The sequence below is a fragment of the Carcharhinus amblyrhynchos genome, chromosome 2 (assembly GCF_965287045.1).
Source record: "Carcharhinus amblyrhynchos chromosome 2, sCarAmb.v2.hapA, whole genome shotgun sequence".
In the NCBI taxonomy this organism is placed as follows: domain Eukaryota; kingdom Metazoa; phylum Chordata; class Chondrichthyes; order Carcharhiniformes; family Carcharhinidae; genus Carcharhinus; species Carcharhinus amblyrhynchos.
The window spans coordinates 115,702,218-115,728,262 of NC_137325.1; the positions used below are offsets into that span (position 1 = coordinate 115,702,218).

At 40.9% G+C, this 26,045-nt stretch overlaps 2 protein-coding genes across 7 annotated transcripts in view; one reads left to right on the forward strand and one right to left on the reverse strand.

The window, feature by feature from the left end:
- pdss1 (prenyl (decaprenyl) diphosphate synthase, subunit 1) overlaps positions 1-22,697 on the forward strand; it is a 48,505-nt gene extending 25,808 nt beyond the window's left edge. The window contains exons 4-11 of the mRNA XM_080211593.1: positions 80-207; positions 7,484-7,625; positions 13,136-13,247; positions 13,333-13,442; positions 14,494-14,574; positions 14,669-14,782; positions 20,897-20,977; positions 22,227-22,697. Coding sequence (XP_080067719.1) covers positions 80-207; positions 7,484-7,625; positions 13,136-13,247; positions 13,333-13,442; positions 14,494-14,574; positions 14,669-14,782; positions 20,897-20,977; positions 22,227-22,367 — 909 coding nt within the window. The 3' untranslated portion in view covers positions 22,368-22,697. The remainder of the gene's footprint in view (positions 1-79; positions 208-7,483; positions 7,626-13,135; positions 13,248-13,332; positions 13,443-14,493; positions 14,575-14,668; positions 14,783-20,896; positions 20,978-22,226) is intronic.
- The window catches only part of abi1a (abl-interactor 1a), a 110,108-nt gene continuing 106,664 nt past the window's right edge, over positions 22,602-26,045 (reverse strand). For all 6 annotated transcript variants that reach the window (XM_080211544.1, XM_080211536.1, XM_080211565.1 and 3 more), the window contains one exon: positions 22,602-24,159. In XM_080211544.1, coding sequence (XP_080067670.1) covers positions 23,984-24,159 — 176 coding nt within the window. In that variant the 3' untranslated portion in view covers positions 22,602-23,983. The remainder of the gene's footprint in view (positions 24,160-26,045) is intronic.

Here is a 26,045-nt window from a genome sequence, read left to right on the forward strand (position 1 = left end):
GTTATTGTTGCTACTGTAACTTATGAATGTATGATAACTTATTCTGTTTCGCGATTTAACTCTTTAAATGGCCTTACAGCTTTTAACAGTTTCTTCAGACCTTAAAGACATTTGTGATTACTATTTTGATGGAAAGGGGAAGGCTTTTCGGCCTATGATTGTGATATTAATGGGAAAAGCATGCAATCTCCATCATAGCAAAAACAGGTGAGTGAAGTAAATATTGTAAATTGTTAGCTGAAATACAGAACTTTGACTTGGAGATGTATGGAGGATTACTAATGCAAATGTTTTTTCCCACCATTTTGTGCACTCCTGCAACCACACAAATATTGATTGCATTTCATAGCCACATTAATAGATTCATAATGGCACTGAAGAAGGCATTTTGGTCCATCAACTCCATGCTGGCTCTCTGTAGAGCATTCCAGACAGACCTGTTTCCCAGTTGACCCTTCTCGTGGTCAAAATCCTAGAATTTCCTCCCTAACAGCACTCTAGTGTACCTATATCACCTAGCTTGCAGCGGTTCAAGAAGGTGGCTCACCAGTATCTTAAGGGCAATTAGGGATGGGCAATAGGTTTTTTTTAAGTTTGTTTATTAATGTCACAAGCAGGCTTACGTTAACACTAATGAAGTTAGTGAAAATCCCTTAGTTGCCACATTCCAGTGCCTGTTCGGGTAGACTGAAGGAGAATTTAGCATGGCTAATGAAAAAAATTTTACGAGGCGAAAAACTGCAGCAGGCGACGGTGCAGAGGGACCTCGGGGTCCTTGTGCATGAGTCGCAAAAACCCAGCTTGCAGGTGCAGCAGGTGGTCAGGAAGGCGAATGGGATGCTGGCCTTCATAGCGAAGGGGATTGAATATAAAAGTAGGGAGGTCTTGCTGCAGCTGTATAGGGCATTGGTGAGGCCGCAACTGGAGTACTGTGTGCATTTTTGGGCGCCGCACCTGCGCAAAGATATTTTGGCCTTGGAGAGAGTGCAGAGGAGGTTTACTAGGCTGATACCGGAGTTGAGGGGGTTGAGCTATGAGGAGAGGCTGAATAAACTGGGCTTGTACTCGTTAGAGTTTAGAAGAATGAGAGGAGATCTCATTGAGACGTATAAGATGATGAATGGGATGGATAGGATAGAGGTGGAAAGACTCTTCCCGCTCAAAAAAGACAATAGGACTAGGGGGCACAGCCTCAAGATAAAAGGGGGGCGGTTTAGAACGGAGTTGAGGAGGAACTTCTTCACTCAAAGGGTGGTGAATCTCTGGAATTCTCTGCCCGTTGAAGTGGTGGAGGCTGCCTCGCTAAATATTTTTAAGACGCGGGTTGATGGGTTTTTGATAGGAGAGGGGATTAAGGGTTATGGGGAGAGGGCGGGAATGTGGAACTGAGCAGCGACAGATCAGCCATGATCTTATTGAATGGCGGGGCAGGCTCGAAGGGCTGGATGGCCTACTCCTGCTCCTATTTCTTATGTTCTTATGTTCTAATGCACCAAGCATAGAAACTTGAAGCATGAGTAGGCCATTTGGCTGCTCAAGCCTGCTCCACCATTCATCTTGATCACGGCTAATCAGTGAATTTAATATCCTGGTTTCCCCCCCTTCCTCCCATATTCCTTGATCCCTTTAGCCCCAAGAGCTATATCTAATTTCTTCTTGAAATCAGACAACGTTTTGGCCTCAACAACATTCGGTAATAGTGAATTCCACACATTCACCACTCCGTGGGTGAAGAAATTTCTCCTCACAGTTCTAAAAGGTTTACCCCTTATCTTCAAACTGTGACCCCTAGTTCTGGACTCGCCCACCATTGGAAACATTCCTTCTGAATCTACATCCTCTAATCCCTCTCGCTCTTCTAAATTCCAGTGAACATAATCCTAACTGACTTAATCTCTCCTCATATGTCACACCTGCCATCCTAGGAATCAGCCTGGTAAACCTTCACTGTACTCTGTCCATAGCAAGGACATCCTTCCTCAGATAAGAACACCAAAACTGTGCACACCACTCCAGATGTGGCCTCACCAACACTATGCACAATTGCTGCAAAACATCCATACTCAAATCCTCTTGCTATGAAGGCCAACTACCATTTTGCTGCCTGCTGTACTTTCAGCAACTGATGCACGATAATTCCAAAGGTCTTGTTGAATATCCACCTCTTAATTAACCACCTCTTAACCTGTCTTCCTAATATTGCTATCAAAGTGGATAACCTCACATTTATCCATATTATTCTGCCATGCAGATGTCCACACACACAGCCTGTCCAAATCACGCTGAAGCATCTCCGCATCCTCCTCACAGCTCTCACTCCCCCCGCCCCAACTTCGTATTATCTTCAAATTTGGAGATAATATTTTCAGTTCCCTCTTCCAAATCATTAATATATAACGTGAACAGTTAGGATCCCAGCACAAATCCCTGTGGAACTCCATTAGTCACTGACTACCAATCAGAAAAAGACCCATTTATGCTAATCCTTTGCTTCCTATCAGCCAGCCAGCTTTCTATCTCAAGACTTTACCTGCAATCCCATGTGCTTTAACTTTACATAATAATATGTAGTGTGAGACCCTGTTGAAAGCCTAAATAAATGACATCCACTGCTTCTCCTCGCTTAACTTTACTAGTCCCACCCTCAAAAAAAATTCCAATAGATTTGTCAAGCATGATTTCCCTTTTTTTTAAATCATGCTGACTTTGTCTGATTATACCATTGCCTTCCAAATGCTGAATTATGAAATCCTTGTTAATAGACTCTAACAGCTTCCCCAGTACCAATGTTAGGATCACTGGACTCTAGTTCCCTATTTTCTCTCTAGCTCCCTTTTTGAATAGCGGGCTTACATTAACAACCCTCCAATCTGTAGAAACTATTCCAGAGTTGAAAGAATTTTGGAAAATAACCACCAATTGATTTGCTATTTTCTGGGCCACTTCCTTAAGTATCTGGGATGAAGATGATCAGAACCTGGAGATTTATCCACCTTCAATCCCATCAATTTCTCCAAAACTATTTCTCTACTAATGCTGATTTCCTTTAGCTCCTCACCAAAACATGTTTCTCTCAGCATTCCTGGTACATTATTCATGTCTTCCTTAGTGCAGACCGAAGCAAAGTACAAATTTAATTCCTCAACCATTTCTTTATTTGCTGTTATGAATTCTGACTGTAAGGGGCCTACATCTGTTTTGTCAATCTTTTTCTGTTTCCATATCTATAGAAACTGTTACAGGCAGTTTTTATGTTCCCCACTAGTTTATTTTCATACTCTATTTTCCCCTTCTTAAACAATCCCTTGGTCCTCCTTTGCTGAATTTTAAACTGCTCCCAATTCTCAGGCCTATTATTTCTTTTCTTACCAATCGGAATGCTACTTCCTTGAATCTGATACTATCTCTAATTTCCCTTGTAATCCTTGGTTTGGCCACAATTCCCTTGCAACTCTTGCGCCAAACAGGAATAATCAACTTCTGGAGTTCACGTTTTTGTTCTTAAATGCCTTCACTTCTCCAGCACAGAAACCAAAGTACTCTGAGGAAACCGGCGAAATTACAGAGAGAACGTACAGACGCCACACAGAATCATATAATACAGACAGTGACCCAAGTCAGGAATTGAATCTGGATCCCTGGCGCTGACCAGCATACCGCCATAAATACTGGGCCAGTGATACCAAAACCTGGAAAAATAATTTAAAATGACTATATCTGTAACCCTGCACCTTAATTTCCCTTAAGTGTTCATCCAGTTTTCTTTTGAAATCATTAATTGTCTCTGCTTTCACCCCCTCAATCTTCTTTGAATAATCTTGTGGTTAAAACTTCCTCAACCCTGGAACCATTTTGGTAAATCTCTTTTGTAACGTTTCAAGGACCTTGGTATCCTTTCTAAAAGTGTGGTGACCAGAACTGGATGCAATACGCTGGTTTTGTTCTAACCAGAGTTTTATAAAGGTCAAGCATAATTTGCCCACTTTTGTACTCAACACCTTATGAAGTCCAATATCCCATATGCTTTTGTAGCTACTCCCGATATAAAATAAAGTTTATTCCATTAGGGATAGCTGACGAAATTGTGGAGGCGTTGGTGGTGATCTTTCAGGAATCGCTGGAGGCAGGAAGGGTACCAGAGGATTGGAAAGTAGCTAATGTAACACTGCTGTTTAAGAAGGGAGGGAGGTAGCAGACGGGAAATTATAGGCCGGTAAGCCTGACTCTGGTCATTGGCAAGATTTTAGAGTCCATTATTAAAGATGAGGTCGCAGAGCACTTGGAAGTGTATGATAAAGTAGGATTGAGTCAGCACGGCTTTGTCAAGGGGAGATCATGTTTGACAAATCTGTTGGAGCTCTTTGAGGAGTTAATGAGGAAGTTAGGTAAAGGAGAACCAGTGGACGTATTTATTTAGATTTCCGGAAGGCCTTTGATAAGGTGCTGCATAGAAGACTACCAAATAAGTCAAGTGCCCATGGTAGTAATGGTAAGATCTTAGCATGGAAAGAGGATTGGTTGACTGGCAGAAGGCAGAGAATGGGGATTAAGAGGTCTTTTTCAGGATAGCAGTCAGTGACTAGTGATATGCCTCGGGTCAGTGCTAGGACTACAACTTTTCACAATATACATTAGCAATTTGGAGGAAGGAACTGGGGGCATTGTTGCTAAGTTTGCAGATAATACAAAGATATGTAGAGGGACAGATAATATTGAGGAAGCAGGGGAGCTGCAGAAGGAATTGTACAGGTTAGGAGAGTAGGCAAAGAAGTGGCAGATGGAATACAATGTGGAAAAGTGTGAGGTTATGCTCTTTGGAAGAAAGAATGGAGTCATAGGCTATTTCCTAAATGGGAAAATGCTTAGGAAATCAGAAATGCAGAGGAACTTAGGAGTCATTGTTCAAGATTCTCTTAAGGTTAACGTTCAGGTTCAGTTGGCAGTTAGGAAGGCAAATGCAATGTTAGCATTCATGTCAAGAGGGCTAGAATACAAGAGCACAGATGTCCTTCTGAGGCTGAATAAGGCTCTGGTCAGACCATTTGGAGTATTGTGAGCAGTTTTGGGCCCCATATCTAAGGGAGGATGTGCTGGCTCAAAAGAGGTTCACAGAATGATCCCTTAAATGAAGAGCTTGTCGTATGAGAAACGGTTGAGGACTCTGGGTCTGTACTCGTTGGAATTTAGAAGGATGAGGGGGAAACGTTATTGAAACTTACAGAATACTGAGAGGCCTGGAGAGAGCAGATATGGAGTGGATGTTTCCACTAGTAGGAAAAACTAGAACCGGAGGGCACAACCTCAGGCTAAAGGGACGATCCTTTAAAACAGAGATGAGGAGGAATTTCTTCAGCCAGAGTGTGGTGAATCTGTGGGACGTTTTGCTGCAAAAGGCTGTGGAGGCCAGGTCATTGGGCGTCTTGAAGACAGAGATACGTTCTTGATTAATAAGGTGATCAAGGATTATGGGGAAAAGGCAGGAGAATGGGGATGAGAAAAATATCAGCCATGATTAAATGGTGGAGCAGACCCGATGGGCCGAGTGGCCTGATTCTGCTCCTGTGTCTTATGGTCACAAGTAGGCTTACTGCAATGAAGTTACTGTGAAAATCCCCCTCGTCGCCACACTCCAGCACCTGTTTGGGTACACTGAGGGAGAATTTAGCATGGTCAGTTCATCTAACCAGCATGCCTTTAGGAGTCTGGGAGGAAACTGGAGCACCACGCAGACACGGGGCGACGTGCAGACTCTGCACAGTGACCCAAGCCAGGAATCAAACCCAGATCCCTGGTGTTGTGAGGCAGCAGTGCTAACTCCTGTGCCACTGTGCTGCCCCACCACCTTCAAGGATCGGTGCACATGAGTCCCAACGTCCCTCTGTCTCTCTTTAGATTTGTGCTGCAAAGTCCATGTTGCCTTTCCCTACTCTTTCTGCCAAAATCACCTCTCACTTATCTGTATTAAATTCTATCTACCTCCCACTTTGGTATGGAGGGTAAATTTTTTAAATATTGCTCTGGATTCCAGTATTCAGCTCATTTATATAGGGTTCTAACACTGATCTTTGGGGAACATCACTGTCTATAATTCTGTAGTCCTTACCACCACTTTTTTTTCTTTTTGCCAATTTTGTTTCCAAACTGACACTGATCCTGTCATTACAAGAGCCTTAATTTTGTTCACTAGTCTTTTATATACCTTGTCAAGATCCATATAGACAACATCCATTGCATCCTCTTCATCAAACTTCTGTTACTTTTGAAAAAGTTTTATTAGTCAAGCAAAATCTGCTGTTTGTAAATCCATGCTGACATTCCTTCATGAACTCAAATCTCTACAAATGCCTGTTGACCTTTTTTCCCCTAATTGATGTTTCTAAAACATTACAAACCACCAATGTTAAACTGACCAACCTGTATTATGAGGAATGTCTGGATCGCCTTCCATGAACAACAGGTGTGACGTTTGCTATTCTCCAATTCTTTGGCACCTCTCCAATATCATGGGATGATTAGAAGATGCTTAAGCTATTGCCACCCCCACTTCTCCTGGCAACCTGGGTTGAATGCCATCTGGACCATTCATTCCAAGCGTAGCCAGTCTTTCCAGTATACGCTTCCTTTTTTTCTTACCCCACACATTATCTCTACTTCTCCGCTTCTACCAATATTTTCTCTCCTCATCTCTCTTCTTTCTTAATGTCTGATGCAGTATTCTAGCCTTACCCCCTGCCTCTCAGCATATATCACCATTTTTCTCCCTAACAAGACCCAGTCCAACTCTTACCACCTGCTCACAATTGCTACACCAGTTAATCTCTTGACTGTTTGTTTGGTTAAAGCAGAAACAAGAAGTAATACATAGCGCTGCTTCTTGAATTGCTTGATGGTATGAAAACAACTAGGCGTTCTGAAATTCAATGTAAATGATGATCCTTATTAGTTTTGCATAAAGAAATAGCAAATTGGTATTTGCTCACTAAAGTCATCTTTAGAATTAAAATGGTGAAATACCAATTTATAGCACTGCATGAATCTCAGCTACTATAATTTTTTTGTGTGTTTAAGTCTCCGTGTTGCTGAGTAACTTCACTGGTAAAATTCCAGCTATTACTCCTAAATTCTTGACACGCATTGATCACAGTTTAAATAACAAGTGTGACAAGAATGTATTCTTCCTTTGAGTACTGCATGAAGCAGTAGTATGGTTAATTTTCACCAAAACAGCCCAGAATGAAAATCTGCAGGTGAAGTCTTTTGTCGGTGCTATTCAGGAAAGCTTAATCATAATATCTTGCACAGCAACATTTCAGTATTCCATAGTGGAATAGCTCAAGTCCTAAAAGAACCTTTGTGTTACTTTTGCAAATATTTACTGTCACCTTCCTAAGAAGAAGCAGTTTTGATGAACTGGAACCTGTCATTTTCACCCAAGGTCAACATCACAGTATTAACTTATTATTTTCTCTCCCATTCTATATAGAAAGCTGTTGAAAAGCCAGCATTCAATAGGCATGATCGTAGAGATGATCCACACTGCTAGCCTTGTGCACGATGATGTTATTGATGGGTCAGACACTCGACGGGGTAAAATTACTGTGAATAAAATCTGGGGAGAGAGAAAGGTCAGTGTGACTACTTTGGTCATAAGAAGTTGGTTCATAATCAAAAAATAAATAGTGACAAATCATTAGGAACAGAAATAAGCCGTTTAGCCCTTTGCGCCTGTCTGCCACTCAGATCATTTCACATTTGTTACTTAACAGCACGTACTGTCTTTGCCCTGTATCTCGTAATACTATTGGTTAGCAAAAATTTGTTGATATTACATTCAAAATTAACGTAGGATCAGTTACAATTTATGAAACAGTTCTGCACAGAAATGTTTCCTAATTTCACTTTGAAAGGTCAAGTTCTAATTTTCAGACTATGCCCTCTAGTTCTAGACTCTTCAAACAGCTGAAATAGTTTCTGTCTGTGCTTTCTGATCCTCTTGATGTCTGAAACCTTTAATGAAATCACCCCTTAAGTTCTAAATTCCAGGGACTATAATCTTATTTAATTTTATCTCATAATGTAGCCCTTAAAGCCCAGCTATCATTCTGGGAATTGTTAAAAAGTCATGTTGCTCTCCCTCCAATGCCAATTTATTCTTCCTAAGACATGTGCCTAGAACTGGTCAATGTACACTGATTCTACTCCCTTGTATTCAAATCCTCTGGAAATAAAGGTCAACATTCCATTAGCTTTTAATTATTTTCTAAACTTGTGCGTGCCATTTTAACCATCAATGCATGTTGCCCAAAATCTCTTCGACCTGCCACTGTTTCTAGCTTTTCACCAATTCCAAAGTGTCCAGTTCTTACCTTTATAGGTCCAAAGTGAATAATTAGCCCCATTCGCCTACATTGAAATCCATTATCACAGTTCCGTCCATTCACTTAATATATTAATATCTCTGCAATTTTGTTTCCATCTGTACCACTTACATTGCCACTTTTCTTTATCATTGATAAATTTTATGTGACTTTCCATCTCATCATTTAGTGATAAATAGTGATTAAGTGTTCACACAGTGATTAAGTGTCCTCAAAGGGCATCACATCATATTCTACCAATTAGAGTACCTGCCCACTAATCTTGCTCTGTCTTGTTCTGTCCCTCGACCAATTTTTTAACCAGGTCAATAATTGCCTTGAATTCCATGAACTTTAACTTTAAAGATTATTAATTAGTGCTACAAATAGGCTTGCATTAACACTGTAATGAAGTTAGTAAAAATCCCTTAGTCACTACATTCTGGCACCTTTTTGGGTACACTGAGGAAGAATTTAGCATGGACAATGCACCTAACCGGCACATCTTTCAGACTGTGGGAGGAAACCAGAAAACCCGGAAGCACTGTGCAGACTCTGCACAGACAGGGACTCAAGCCGGGAATCAAACCCGAGTCCCTGACGCAATAAGGCAGTACTGCTAACCACTATGCTACCCCAGCCAACAGTCTCTTATAAAGGACTTTATCAAATGAGGCCATATAAATAACATCCATTTTACTACATTAGTCACCTTTTCAAAAAATTCAGTCAAGTTTTATCAGCCATAACTTACTGTTTACAAAGCCAAGCAGGCTCTCAACTGATCATTCTCAAGATTGATATCCTTAATTATAGCCTTCATAACTTCCTGACTACAAATGTTAAATCTAGCTGATCTATAATTCCCTGCTTTCCCTCTGTTGCTGTTTAAATAGTGGAGTACAAGGCACAATTCTCCCCATCTACAGGAGTGGTGGTAGAATAAAAAGAACTTTGGAAGATTATATTTGAAGCATTTACAACATTCTCACCTACTTCATTTAAAATCCTGGAATAGAAACATATGGCCCTGGGTTTTTTCACTCATCCAGTGTGTATCATTCATTTACTGTCATGAATTTTCATGGGTATCTGTCCCTGATTCAATAATCTCCTTGGGATGCTATCCTCTCCCTCAACTGTAAATGTTAACATGACAAATATTTATCATGTCCAATATTTTTTATTCCATTTAAAACATCAGTTTTCAAATTACCTTTGCTGCCCCTCAATACCTTTTCCAAAGTTTTATTTGGGTTTTGATATTCCTTGTGTGCTGCTTTTTGTGACTCTTATTTTGAACTTGTAGCTATTTTGTCACCTTTTGCATATCTTGCAATTGCCAGGATCTATGCTAGTTTTGACATTTTTAAAGTTTTTTCTTGTTTTATGTAGTTGATTACCATTTCAGTTGTCCATACCTGTTTTGACAAGTAGAGATGTTATCCTTGGGGCTTTAACAAAAATAATCATCCAAGTTCTCCCGATGACTCAGGTCTTGCATTGAGCAAGGATCCCTTAGTTTGATCCCTGTCTACTAAAATAGTTCCACTCTACTGAAGTAGCAGTAGGTGTGCTGCATTTGACCTATGCATTTTTGGGCTGGAAGACATCAGGTGAGAACCAGATTCTGTATAGCTATGATGCTTTTTGCTATCAGGTCTGTAAGCATTAATCTTAACGATTATGGCACATACTTTGTTGAGTGTCAAAGCTTTAAAGGGGTGGATGGGGGAAGCAAGTATAAAAATTCTTAAGTATAGAGAATGATATAAGTTGAATTTTTTTCATTGTTTGCTGAGTAAGTTTATTAGCTAAATTGGACAAAATTTGTCCAACCAATATTGGATGTTTTAAAATGTTGTCAGTAGTACTTATGTTGTACAGAGCAGATAGTCAAAGATTTTTGCATCAGCTTTGTTATACACTTTTTTCAATCATTGTATAGTTTTTACATTGGAGTATAGGTAATAAAGCAAAGTTTAGCCTGCCAATTCACAACTCAATTTTTTGTTTTTGCCTGTTCTCTTTGACAAGTAATCTGCATGATTCCATTGCCTTTTTTCCATTTACATTTCTCCATCCTTCTCGTGAGCCAAATATATTGCATTCATTCATTGATTATGTCAAGCTGCTGACAACTTTGAGGCAGGTACCAGAAGATTGGTTTCCTGAAAATGTGAATGACATAAAAACTAAAGTGTGATCAGTAAAAGTATTAATTTTATGCTGCCTAGACATAGCAAACTCAAGAACATTCAAATTCCTAAGTTACCTTAAATAAATATACATTGCTCATAAAGGAGGTTGAATGTCAAGAGGAAAAAGGAAGTGTATGTAAGGATGAAAAAACAAGGTTCAGTTGGGTCACTTGAGGGTTACAAGGTAGCTAGGAATGAATTAAAAAAAGAGCTTAGGGGAGCTAGGAGGGGGGCATGAAAAGTCCTTGGCAGGTCGGATAAAGGAAAACCCCAAGGCGTTTTACTCTTGTGTGAGAAATAAAAAGAATGACCAGGGTGAGGTTAGGGCCAGTCAAGGATAGTAGTGAACTTGTGCATGGAGTCAGAAGAGATAGGTGAGGCGTTGAATGAATACTTTTCTTCAGTGCTCACTAAGGAGAGGAGCCATGTTTTTGAGGATGTATGTGTGTGTGTGTGTGTGTGTGTGTGTTACAGGCTGATAGGATGGAGGAGGTGGATGTTCTGAGGGAAGATGTATTAGCAATTTTGAAATTGGCTAGATGGAATACATCCTAGGATACTTTGGGAGGCAGGGGATGAGATTGTGGAGCCTTTAGCTTTGATCTTTGGGTCCTCACTGTCCATGGGGATTGTGCCAGAGGACTGGAGAGTGGTGAATGTTGTTCCTCCCTTCAAGAAAGGAAATAGGAATAACCCTGGTAATTATAAGCCAGTTAGTCTTACTTCGGTGGTCAGTAGGTTAATGGAAAGGGTCCTGAGAGATAGAATTTATAACCATTTGAAAAGATGCAGTTTAATCCGGGATAGTGAGCACGGTTTCATGAGGGGTAAGTCCTGCCTCTCAAATTTGATTGAATTCTTTTGAGGAGGTAACTAAGTGTGTAGACGAAGGTCGAGCAGTTGAAGTCGTATACATGGATTTTAGTAAGGCGTTTGATAAGGTTCCTATGGTAGACTCATGAAGAAAGTAAGGAGGTGTGGGATAGAAGGAAATTTGGCCGATTGGATAAGTAACTGGCTGTCTCATAGAAGACAGAGGGTGGTGGTGGTGGAAGGAAAATTTTCAGACTGAGGCCAGTTACCAGCGGTGTACCATAGGGATCAGTGCTGGGTCCTCTGCTATGTGTGATTTTTATCAATGACTTGGAAGAGAGGGCTGAAGGGTGGGTTAGTAAATTTGCTGATGACACCAAGATTGGTGGAGTAGTGGATGAGGTGGAGGGCTCTTGTAGGCTGCAAAGAAACATTGGTACGATGCAGAGCTGGGCAGAAAAGTGGCAGATGGAGTTTAACCCTGATAAGTGTGCAGTGATTCATTTTGGCAGGACAAACTTGAATGCGTATTACAGGGTCAACAGCAGGGTTCTGAGGAATGTGGAGGAACAGAGAGATCTTGGGGTTCATATCACAGATCTCTGAAGGTTGCCACTGAAGTGGATAGAGCCATGAAGAAGGCTTATAGTGTGTTAGCGTTTATTAATAGAGTGTTTGAGTAAGAGTCGTGGGATTATTCTGCAACTATATCAGACCTTGGTGAGACCACATTTGGAATATTGTGTGCAATTCTGGTCACCTCACTACAAGAAGGATGTGGAAGTATTGGAGAGGGTGCAGAGGAGATTTACCAGGATGCTGCCTGGTTTGGAGGGTAGGTCTTATGAGGAAAGGTTGAGGGAGCTGGGGCTTTTCTCTTTAGAGGAGGATGAGAGGTGACTTAATAGAGGTTTATATGATGATGAGGGGGATAGATAGAGTGGATGTGCAGAGACTATTTCCTTGCATGGACGTAGCTGTTACTAGGGGGACTAACTATAAGGTACAGGGTGGAAGATATAGGAGTGATGTCCGAGGTAGATTCTTTATTCAGAGGGTGGTTGGAGTGTGGAATGCACTGTCTGCTGTGATTGTGGAGTCAGACACTTTAGGAACTTTCAAGCAATTATTGGATAGGCACGTGGAGCACACAAGAATGATAGGGAGTGGGATAGTTTGATCATGAGTTTGGACATAGCTCAGCACAACATCGAGGGCCAAAGGGCCTGTACTGTTCTATGTTCTAATATACAGATTTTGCTGGAGTATCTCTGGGCTTGCCCTATTAGCGTGACCTGTTTGTACACATGCTCACAAAGTTGCTGAAGTGCAAGCTGGTGTTGTAAGAGCAACAAGGCTATATGTGGAACCTTAACCAATGGGACAAACATATATTTTTGACCAAACAGAGCCAGGATTGAGAAATAAACAGGAAAGACCGAAAAGAAGGATGGATTAAAAGGGAGTAAATTTAATGTCAAATCAAGTTCAGAAAACAAATGGAAGGAGGTGAGAAAAATGTATAAAGCAAGTTATAAAGTATTTCTATTGCATTTGATACAGGAAAACATGAGTTGTTATGATATGGACTCAACACCTTGCTGATGGGGTTGAAAAATAAGAATCCCTCATTTGTCTGATTAAGTGTTTTCAGAGCAGTGTTTATGTCCAGCCCTTTTTCAGTTCAGGAAATGTGCAATAACCTGATTTAGTAATGTGTATCAAATTTTTTTTCCTTGCATCTATTGTGAATTTTCATTGCAGGCTATTCTGGCTGGAGACTTCGTTCTCTCTACAGCATCTGTGGCCCTTGCTCGCCTTGGTAACAACGCTGTAGTATCCGTTTTCACTCAAGCAATTGAAGATTTGGTACGAGGTTAGTTTAAAATTGATTTGAATGCATAAAACTGTCGGCATAGTTGATGACTTGTGAATTAGTATCTTTTTATCTTCATGTTTAGGAGAGTTTATGCAGTTGGGCTCCAAAGAAAATGAGAATGAAAGATTCGTGCATTACCTTGAGAAAACATTTAAGAAGACTGCAAGTCTCATAGCAAACAGTTGTAAAGCAGTATGTACGTTCTTGAAGCAACTGGAATTTTGGTCTGTTGACAAATTATAAAATGTATAATATTGTGCACTTCATTACACAAGGTTTCACATAGCTTGAATTTATGCAAAGATTGATTTATTTTAGCTTAATGGTTGTTATTAATCACTTTAGAGATACCTTTTCCATCAGGTTTTTAAGTATTCAGGAATTAATTTGTACATTTCAAAGCTACACACTTCATCTGAACTTGTCTTTAAAATGTTTTTATTCAAAGATTTGAATAGGGATTAAATTTAGAAATTATTTGTTCAATTGTACTGATTGTATATAGATTTTCTACCCTTACTCAATTTTGAGGCTACTACCTTAACGGTGGCTTGTAACTCCACAGGTAGCAGTGGCTCTCTGGTAATGTCCTTGTTATAGATCTTAGTACTAACAATATTTATTCATAGTTGAGCCTCAATTTTGCATGTACTTAACTGTACAGTTCAAAACATTTCTTTTGCTGTTTCAATGTACTGAGCCAATTGCACCAATCTAACTGTACCCAGATTTTATGGGTGGCATGGTGGTTAGTACTGCTGCCTCACAGCGCCAGGGACCTGGGTTAGGTCTGGCCTCAGGTCCTTTGTGTGTGGCGTTTGCGCATTCTCCCCATGTCTGCATGGTTTCCTCCCACACGCCAAAGATATGCAGGTTAGATGGACTGGCTATGCCAAATTGCCCCTTAGTGTCAGGGGACTAGCAGGGTAAATATGACTGTTACAAGGATTAGTGCCTTCATGGGATTGTGGTCAGTGTAGACCAATGGCCTCCATCCTATAATCAGGAGCTGAACTGGTCTATATAATGTTGCACTTCTTTAGAGGGTGTTTTAATAATGCTAATATTCTGAGCTGCAGACCACACCAGATACTATGATTCTAGGATGGGTGTAAAAAAAAAATGGATCAAGCTTGGGAAATTGAGAGTTTTCTATGTTTTTGATCAAATCAAATAGTAAAGATTGATCCAGACTTTGGAAATCTAAGACTTTAATTTCATTTGATTGTTTTTTTAAACAAAGGTCTCCATACTTGGTAACTGTGATCCAGATGTCCAGGAAATTGCTTACCAATATGGAAGAAATATCGGGATAGCTTTTCAGGTAGTGTGCAGATAATGTTATTTATTTTGATTTTATTGGCACAAGAGCCTATTGTAGTGTCTGTTTCTAAACTAAACTGTACTTGTTGCCGCAGTTGATAGATGATGTGTTGGACTTCACCTCCTGTGCTAATCAATTAGGAAAACCTACTGCTACTGACCTGAAGCTTGGATTGGCAACAGGCCCGGTGTTGTTTGCTTGCCAACAGGTAATGTGGACATCAGTTATAAATATAAACTGCAGTACTGTTTCCACAAAAACAAAATTTTATTTGACATTGCAGTAAATTTTCCAGGTCAGTTATTTAGACTCTAGAGAACTAAGTTTTTGGAGTGTGAATGTTATCTGTAGTGTTATGTTCCACAGCAATGTAACTGGAATTAAACTAGAATTGAATGATATCAAAAATAGATTTTTAGCAGGACATCCCAAAGTACTATATAATTTTAAGTGTAGTCACTGTTGAAACGTGGGTAGATAATTAAAAACAGTAATATGAGAACCTGATTATCTGCATTTGGGGTATAAATTATCAAGGACAGTGGAGATAGCTTCCCTGCTCCTCTTCAAAACAGTGCCATTCAATAGCAACTCCAATTGGGAAGCACTTTGATCACAAAAAGGTTAAGCTTTCAAATCCCAAAGTGGGATTTGAACCCATAACCTTGTTTCTCAAACAAGAGTTACCAATTAAGTCATGGCTGATACCCATGTCATTTTCACACTTACAACAAAGCAGATTATAGTAAGTACTATTGGTGAACTGCAGCTGTTGAGTTAAGACATTCGGTGTGTATTTGGCTGCATTGTTAAAACCATGCACCCATGGCCAGGTAAAATTAGTGATGGAAAGCTTAAATTGGCAGCTAGAAAAGAAATCAATCATACAGTGCAGAGAAGACACTTCGGCCTATTGAGTCTGCACCAACAATAATTACCACTAAAGTCACATTAATCCAATTTCACATGCTCATCCAAATACTTAAGGTTTCCAGCCTCCATTACCTTCCCAGCTCTGGAATTCTCTACCCGTTGAAGTGGTGGAGGCTGCCTCGCTAAATATTTTCAAGAAGCGGGTTGATGGGTTTTTGATAAGAGAGGAGATTAAGGGTTATGGGGAGAGGGCCGGAAAGTGGAACTGAGCCACGACAGATCAGCCATGGTCTTATTGAATGGCGGGGCAGGCTCGAAGGGCTAGATGGCCTACTCCTCCTATTTCTTATGTTCTTATTCCAGATTCCCACCAGAGTTTTTCTTTTCCTCAAATCCCCTTTGAATCTCCTGCCCCTTTACCTTAAAGTATGCCTCCTCATATTGACCCCTCAACCAAAGGGAACTGCTGCTTCCTATTCACCCTGTCCACACCCCTCAATCTTATACAACTCAAACATGTTTCCCCTCAGCCTTCTCTGCTGTAAAGAAAATAATCCAGTCTATCTAGACGCTCCTTTATAGCTCAAATGTTCCATCCCAGGCAACAGCCTGGTGAATCTCCTCATACGTGCCATCATATCATTTCTATAGTTGGGTATCCAGAACTGCACAGTACTCCAGCGGTGGCCAAACCAACAATCTGTACAGCTGCAACATTTCCTTGTTCTTGTACACTATACCATGACTGAACCCTATTCATTCACTCTGCCACTTTCAGGGATCTGTGAATAAGTACCCCAAGATCCATCTGTTCCTGAGTTTCCTAGTGCCCTGCCATTCATTATATAGTCCCTTGTCTTGTTACTACTTCCAAAGTGCATCACCCCACACTGCAAGGTTAAGTACCATCTGCCACTGCTCTGCCCAACCCATTTATCTTCCTGTAACTTCTGACCTTCTTTGCTAATCTGCCAATTTGCTTATCATTCCATCCACATGATATCATTTGTATATAACAATAAAGGTCTCCATACTGAACCTTATGTTACAACAGCCTTCCTTCTACCACAACCCTTTGTGTCTGATTACTAAGCCAGTTTTGGATCCATCCTGCCACATTTCCCTGAATTCCATGTGTTGCAGCCTTCTCAATTAATCCCCCATGTGGGACCTTGTCAAAGCTGTGCTAAAATCCATATAAACCACATCAACTGCACTTACCTCATCCACACAGAATATCATATTTGTTGGGCATAACATCCTGCTGACAAACCCATGCTGACTTTATTGAATTGACCTGCCTTTCCAAGAGACTATGGCAATGTCACTGAACTAGTAATCCAAACCCATGATGTTGCTTTTGGGAAAACATGGATTCAAATCCCAGCAAAGGATGGGAAAGGTAGGATTAGAGAGCCGTGGATTACGGGGGATATTGAAGACTTGGTCAGGAAGAAGAGGGAGGCGTATGTTAGGTCAAAACAAATGGGTACGGAGAGTGCGCTGGAGGAATATAGAGAGAGTAGGAGGGAGCTAAAAAGGGGAATTAGAAGGGCGAAGAGAGGGCATGAGATGGCTTTGGCTGGTAGGATTAAGGAAAATCCAAAGGCATTTTATTCCTATATTAGAGGCAAGAGAGTAGTTAGAGGGAAAATTGGTCCTCTTAGGGACAAGAGTGGAGAGTTGTGTATTGAGTCGGAGGGAATGGGGGAGCTCCTGAATGAATACTTTGCATCGGTATTCACGAAGGAGAGGGGTTCGGAATCATGCGGTCTCTTGGAGGGAGCGGAGGTTCAGTTGCAGGATATAGTTATTACGAGAGAGGAAGTGCTAGGGCTTTTAGGTAGCGTAAGGACGGATAAAGCTCCGGGGCCTGATGGTATTTATCCCAGGCTGCTTAGGGAGGCGAAAGATGAAATTGCTGGGCCTCTGGCGCAAATCTTTGTCTCTTCTTTGGACACAGGTGAGGTCCCAGAAGACTGGAGGGTAGCAAATGTGGTCCCGTTGTTCAGAAAAGGTAGTAGGGATAACCCTGGGAATTATAGACCGGTGAGTTTGACGTCGGTGGTAGGGAAGTTGATGGAAAAAATACTTAGGGGTAGGATGTATGAGCATTTGGAGCGTTGCGATCTGATTAGGGATACGCAACATGGCTTTGTTAGAGGGAGGTCTTGCCTTACGAATCTGGTGGAATTCTTTGAGGAGGTGACAAAAACGGTTGACGATGGGAGAGCCGTTGATGTCATCTATATGGATTTCAGTAAGGCGTTTGACAAAATCCCTCACGGTAGGCTGGTAGAAAAGGTTAAGGCGCATGGGATACGAGGCCAGGTAGCTAGGTGGATTGAGAACTGGCTGGGAAATAGGAGACAGAGGGTAGTTGTGGAGGGGACCTTGTCAGGCTGGAGGCCAGTGACCAGTGGTGTGCCGCAGGGCTCAGTACTGGGACCTCTCCTCTTTGTAGTCTACATAAATGACTTGGAAGAGGGCGTAGGTGGTGTGATCAGCAAGTTTGCTGATGACACCAAGATGGCAGGGTTGGCGGGTATGGAACTGGATTGTCAGGTGATACAACAGGATATAGATAGGTTGGTGCAGTGGGCAGATAGGTGGCAGATGGCATTTAATCCTGACAAATGCGAGGTGATGCATTTTGGACGGAATAATGCAGAGAGGAGCTATGTGATAAAAGGTAGGCCGATTAGGAGTATAGACATAGAGGGACCTGGGAGTGCAGGTTCACAAATCCATGAAGGTTGCGTCACAAGTGGAGAACGTTGTTAGAAAGGCTTATGGGATGTTAGCCTTTATAGGAAGCGGCATAGAGTATAAAAGCTGCCGTCTAATGCTTCAGTTGTACAGAACGTTGGTTAGACCGCATTTGGAGTACTGCGTCCAGTTCTGGTCACCTTACTACCGGAAGGACGTGGAGTCTCTGGAAAGGGTGCAGAGGAGGTTTACCAGGATGTTGCCTGGCATGGGGGGACTGGGTTACGAGGAGAGGTTGAAGAAACTGGGACTATTCTCCTTGGAAAGACGGAGATTGAGAGGGGACATGATAGAAGTATATAAGATACTGAAGGGAATAGATAGAGTTAATAGTGAGAGACTGCTCCCTAGACTGGGTACGAACACGAGAGGTCATCATTTAAGGGTGAGGGGGGAGAGGTATAATTTGGAGGTGAGAAGAAGGTTCTTTACGCAGAGAGTTGTGGGGGTCTGGAACGCACTACCGAGTAGGGTGGTGGAGACAGGAACGTTGGACTCGTTTAAGATGCAGTTAGATAGGCACATGAGTGAAACAAGAATGGAGGGATATGGTAGGGGCTATTAAATAGGGTTAAACCTCGGGAGACACCGGAAAGGCAGGCTGTAAGATTAATATTTTTGTCTTTATTCCACAGGTGGAGGTCCACCTCGTGTCAAACGAGGGGCATGCACACGGCAGGTCGTGCGTGGGCTGCTCTTGGAAGTTCCAGGAGTGGCCTAGTACTTCATGTCGGTGTGTGTGCTTGATCCTGGACCGGTAGACGGGCGCTGCAACAGCTCAGTGACTAGCACTGCTGGCTGTGCAGACACATGGATTTGGGCCTGTGTCTGTGGGAGTTTGCGCATTCTCCCTGTGGTTGCGTGGGTTTCCTCCGGGCGCTCCGGTTTCCTCCCACACCCCAAAGATGTGCTCTTAGGCTAATCGGTTTTTACCAAATTGACACTATTTCTTCCCTGAATCTGACTGAGTAGGGTTCCATTCGTAGACATGCAGGGTAGAATAGGTGTAGGGTGATGCGGCAGCGCGGGCTCGTTGGGCCGAAGGGCCTGTTTCCCGTGCTGGGTTGTTCTTTGTTCTTTGTTCAAAGCAACAGGTGGAATTTAAATTCCGTTAATAGAAATGTGAATGCAGTAGATCAAATTGAAGGAGGTGCATGTGAAATAATGATTCACTTGAAAGGCACGTTTGGGGCCTTGAACAATGGGCGCAAAGAAATAAAGGAATGACTATCATGGTTCTGGGGGGGTGGGGGCCTCAATTATGGAAACAGGCAGATAACAGAACTGCCGTTTCTAAAGGTTGCATTATTGGAACAGATGAAGTGAAGAACTGGGAGAATGGGAATGGAATCTTGCAGGAAGTAGGGTGTAAGGAGCTGTAGTCTAGGTAGCAGTGGGCTTGTAATAAATCTTGGTCAGTCTGTCACTGAAAATAGAGGAAGTGTTGGGGATGGACCATGTGAGATATGAAAGGGAAAAAAATTTGGCCCAGTTGAAAATGAAATGGCTCTGATACAGTCTTTGCTATAATGGAAACAGTTGTAGGAGTGAGCTTGAATTGGGCTGAAACAAGAAATGCTCCACATAACTGAGACCCACAGTTGTCTTATACTTAATCTGGTTAAAGCAAGTAGCTAAACAATGCAAACAAAGGTTACAGATTCAATCAATCACTCTACGAATTTCCAATGAAGGTAGGCTCCTTTTAAGTAGCGTTCTACTTAATGAACCCATTCTTGAAATAGATGCTTGTAAATGTCAGGTGGGATTTTAATACACTCCATAATTGTGGCTTTTCAAACCTTGGCACTAAGTCCCTTCCATCCTAATTTCTCGAAGAATCCTAGTATAGAAACCAACTTTCTGTGCCTCTGACTTGGGTCATAAATATTTGGCAGTTCAAGAAATAGAATAACCTTCAACCATGCACTAGGCATCACTGATTTGGACTTGGCAAATACACACTGCTACACATCAGTTGTTAAAACACCCTTGTTCTCTGCAGGGAATCCAAAGAAAAGCACAAGTGGAATTAAGTAACACTTCATAAAAGATAGTGAATAATCCCTCAAATTTTGAGCACTGAAGCAAACAAATTTGATTAATGATTGCAAGGTAGTAGTGGGTAAGTGGGGTTGAGGTGCAGGTCAGCTGCAGTGCAACTGTTGATTTTAGAAATCTCCCTCTTGCAGGCTGTGTGCGCATAACTGGACTCTCAAATTATAACTACAGTCTAGGTCAAAACACATTTTCAGATTAGTCACATTGTGATTGTGATTGATGCCCAGATTTTCTGCTTTCAGGAATTTGAAATGTAGCAAAGTAGGATTTTTGTACCACCACAAGGATGCGAGCCTAACCCTTGTTAATCATTAAGCCTCAGCCTCATTTAACCCAATTAAAGCCTCAGAGTAAGGTGATAACTGTAGTTCTGTTGCAGCAGGCATTGAAGACATGCCACACCGTGACCATCCAAGTGTAATAAACTGCTGGTGAAAGGACAGTTCTGAAAGCTTTCCATAATCTATGCCAACTATCATCATGGCAACACTAGATATCATAGTCAAACTGGAATATTGGAGTTCAGTGGTGTAGTGGAAATTACAGGAAATGCAAGTATTTAGCTTAGTGTGAACGTAACAAAAAAAATGCATAAATGTTGCACTAAATTCCTCATTAGTTTCCAGAATTACATGCCCTGATAATGAGACGCTTCAGTGTGGATGGCGATGTAGATCAGGCCTGGCAATATGTACAACAGGTAAGAAAGCAGCAAAACATTGACAAGGCTACATGTATTGCCCAGTAGTTATTCAGCACATTGATGTTGCTCACGCATTGTATCAGGGAATTATTGGCTATTGGCCCAGCAATGATGCAAGAATTATAATCTGTCCAACTCACTGAACACTAACTCCCATCTTCAAACTGTTTAATGCTTTTAATTCTCTGCTCTAATGAATGTTGTTAGTTAAGTGGTTTTAATTTTAAATAGAACTGCATGAGCCCATGCAGTTCTAACATTTTAAGCCATCATGGTGTAGACAATCCATTTAAGTCCTGTGCTGATGATTTATCTACATTCTGTCCCTTCATGCATTGTCACCTACAAGATTAGTAGTTGCAGACCAGTTTCCCATCTTTGCAGGCAGTGTAGCCTGCTGATCCATAATCTTCCAGTTCCTTCAGAATCTGACCAAGCCAACCAGTGCGGTACATCATTCCCGTCTTCAGTTCAAACTGCATCTGGTCACTGTTGCTTTCTGCTGCTACACCAATTCAGTGGCTTCTGGTGTTTGCCAATAATAGCAGCCACCTACCACTGACTTCAAGAACAGTTACATGATATCCATCCTTCATCTCTTTTACCAATTTTATTAACTCAATTTGACCTCTTAGGAGATTGTTACATACAATATGTGACAAGAATGCCACCAGTTTACACTTGAGCCTTAATATGAGACTGCAGGCCTTATCTATGCCATCTGGCATCATTTAACCTTTTAGATTTTAATATCATTGCTGCAACATATAGGAGAAACATGAGTCACATCCTCACAATCTGTGCACACCCATTATCCCCATCTTAACCCAGGTCTTTAAACTGCCTCCAGTTGTTGATTTTACCTTATCTTGTATAATCAAGGGTGTGTCTGTATGATCAGCCTTTCAGCTGATCATACAGACACACCCTTGCCTGAAATTTTAACTAAAATTTGACTCGGTTTGTTAGATGTGACTTGGCTCTCTGATCAGTTATTTGTTGTCTTTCACATTATCCTGCAACTATACATACATCAGTAACAAGAGGATTGGATAGAGCTCAGTGGCATGGCTTGGAACCATAGAAACAAGTTATGAAGCAAGAACTGACTCAACCCAGCCCAGCATCAAACTTAGTTTGTTCAACTAAAATCAGTGCAAGATTAATTATAACACTAGAAATAGCTATACCACATCATGTGCATTAAAGTTGACCATTATTCTAACCAGGTTATGTTTTCATTTAGAGTGATGGTGTTCAGCAAACATGCTATCTTGCACATCAATACTGTCAGGAAGCCATTCGGCAGATCTCAAAGCTACATTGTTCACCAGAAAGAGATGCCTTGATTCAACTTGCAGAAATTGTATTAACTCGGAACAAGTGAGTGTTTTCCACACTTCAGTCAACCATCAAGACTGCAAAACTACATTCAACTAGTATCAAGAATTCCAAGTTGAAAAGCAGCACATTGGGAATTTTGTTTACATTTGTCTAACCATAAAGCCTACAATACATTGGACCTTGGTCTGTCTTCAAGGTTATTGACCCAACCTGGGCCTTACTTGACCATCATATAACTCCATTTATAAAAAAAACTTGACTGGAATCCATGGAGTAATTTTTTTATATACTGAGAATGATTTATTATAAAAGGCTGTACATACAATTGTAACAGGTTATATACAAATTAAAGGAATGCATTTTCAATTTTAAAGATTGAAGAAAATGAAGTCACAATGTTAAAGCTTCTTACAATCATAAGGCAGAAGTTAATAAGAAAACCTCAGTATTACAATGAATGGCCCCCATAATGTCTCTCTTCAAAGTGGACATCTTTTAAAGCAAGTTTAACTGCCATTTTATTTGCACATAATTTTGCTAAATCAGATTAGAGCACAGCTTCTAGAAGAATAGAAAAAACATGGTGCAAGAAATTTTAGCAATTTTCCAAATAGGACACTGTATTTATTGCCTTCCTTATCCCCTTTAGTACCAGAGCAAAATATGCCCATTGCTGCTCTATTTTAATATCAAATCAGTTTAGAATATAGGATAGATTCTTGGTTTCTTATTAGCTTCAACACGAAGCATGAATTGCAAATAATTAAACTGAACATAAGAGAAATACAGCTGAACACTGATTTATGGAGATTGGAGCCTTTTGGCCTGGAATTCCTGTCTTAAATACATTAAATTTAGTAATAACTTTTTGAAATTATACTTGTTTTCCAAAGCAAATAGGAAAGCATGATTAATCAGGCCTGAGCCACAGGATGCATCTGAAAGTAAAATCTGTTCAAGAAACTGACTTTGTACAGTAGAATTGTCTGTATCTAGTTCAGAACATAGCTAATAAATCATAAGGTGTTAACTGGATTAATATTCTAATGGTTAGTAAATTAATTACTAAAATTTACCAGCACTATACAAAGCCAGTGATCCAGACAATTTCCACTGTACAAATGAACTGACACAATAGCAGACTACACTTTGGTTCACTTTGTGACTACAGATGATTTTTTTCATTGTGTAAATTTTATCCATATAAAATGTTTCACCTGTTAAGTACAAATCAACAACATGTACTCTGATTAGAAGACACCCAAGGCTCATCCACAAATGTTCTTTTATAGACTCATGTGATTGTTCATGAGATTACAAATCAGAGTACTTACAGATTAACTGAAAATTACAACATATCGGAAGCATTTTAGGTTAAAAATGGATTGACTACAATACATAAATTTGTGTATTTTATGCATGCTATCAACAAGCACTAGTTGTATTTTAGGAATGACCATAAGTCTTAAGAAAATTTGACCAGTACTTGCATTTTTAGTGCCAGACTGAACGTTGTTGTATTTTCAGTAACTGTCAGTTTCCATGCTGAACTCAAAGTAATGGCACCCTTGAAAACCTAGAAATCCTCTCCAAATTAACCCACACCCCAAAATGCTTAGACTGGCCAATGATTAGAGAACTTGAAGTCATTTGTTTGCTTCAATCTGCATAGTGCATGATGGGTTCCACATAATTTCCAGGAAACAAACCAGTAATTCCATTGATGACACCTTCATACCAGCCATCATCATTCTTCTTTATCACATAAATGATTGAACCCTCCAAGAAGGACAACTCATCATCTTTATCCTTTGAGTAGTCATATATTGCCACAACTGTTGAAAAAGCACAGTAAGAAGGGACATTATTCAATGCACCAACCAATAGCATATTAAAACTGAAGGAAAAGATTTGAAAGCTGTTGCCACCACAATACAAACTAACCTTATTAACCTTCAAATATAATCAGCTCAAGCAATTTCAGAACAAGACTGGCAACTGTTTTTGTGATGAACTGTTGGTCAATTTATAGCTGAAATGAGAATCCTTATGCCAGATGTGGAATTAACATGCAAATACATGTGCAATTTTACACTCAAGCCTGCCAACACCTCTAATACCTTGTCACTCCCTGTGTAAGTTTGTTTGAGAAGCTCAGTCTTCATACCTTCATCCTCATTCTTAGGTGAAGACAGATGTGGAATATTCATTCAAAACTCTACCAATGTCCTCTGGCTCCATCCATAGATTGCCCCTGTAGTCCCTAATAACCATTTCCCCAGTTATCCTCTTCCCATTGATATATTTATTGGAATTGTCTCTACTTCTACTAGTCAGTGCCTTCTTTGCTTTCTTAAGCTCCACCCTGCACTCCACTGATGCCTCTGCTGATTTTCTTCCCTTGTACCTGCTAAAAGCTTCTCTTCTTATCATATCCTGAATCTATCTGGTCATCCATGGTTCTCTGGGCTTGTTACTTCTTCCTATCAACATGGGGGGGGGACATGCAGGGGTTGTACCCTCCCCATTTCATTCTTCCACCACCACCACAACCCACCCCACTGTTTTTCCTGTAGGTTTTCCCACCAGTACATGTTCCCAGTCTAGCTTGGCCAGATCTTGCCTTATTTTACTAAAACCCATTCTCCCCTACTTTCTTTTTGCAACTTGTCTATTTTTTTTGTCCATAACAAACTTAAATTGTACCATGTTGTAATCATTATCAGTAAAATACTTTGCCCATCACAACCACCTGTCCAGCTTTATTCCCCAGAATTAAGTCCAGCACAGCTCCTTTGTTGGACTATCTACATATCTGCCTAAAAAGTTCTCCTGCACACATTTTAAATCCAATCCATCAAGAGTTTACTATAAACACCTAGCAATGTGACTGCCCCTTTTTTCGTTCCTAAGCTCTACTCACAAAGCGTCATTCAATGTCCCCAAGAAATTTAAAACCCTCCACCAATTCTTAAACCACGCATTCATCTGCACTATTCCCACATTTCTGTGCTCACTAGCACATGGCAGTGGGAATAATCGCGATTACGAGGGGTTCTGCTTTTTAGTCTACTGCCTAGCTTCCTGAATTCTTGATGCAAGACTTCATCCCTCTATCATTGGTACCAACATGTACCATGACCTCTGCATGGCATCTTGAAGTGGGAAGGTTCTTTATTTTCACAGGAGCAGGCAGTGCATTCCACACCCCAACCACTCTGAGCAGAGTAGCATCGATCCCCCTGACTATAGAATCCTCTCATTACTATTGCTCTTCCTCCTCTCCTATACAGACAGGCTGTTTGCAGTGGCAGAAGCTTGGCTTTGCCTGCACTCCCTGGAGGAAACAGCACCCTCATTAGCCTCCAAAATGGAACATAGATTTGCTAGCTAGAATCTAAGGAACTACTGAATTATCTGTCTGTTTCTCTTGGACTGCCTGGTGGTCACCCATTCCCTTCCTTACTCAGGTCTCTTCAGCTGCAGTGACTACCTCTCTAAACATGCTATCCACAATGCTCTCATGCTCACTGATGCTCCTGTATCCCCTGCTGCTATTCCAGCTCTGAAACTCAAGCTTCCAGCTGGACACTACCTGCACATATGCTGGTCCTGGGCACTGAAAATGTGCCCAGCCTTCCACAAGCAAGAGGCAAGATATGTTGATACACCTCAATAATCTAAAAAGCTTACATAAAATAACTGCTGCTCATCAAATGGT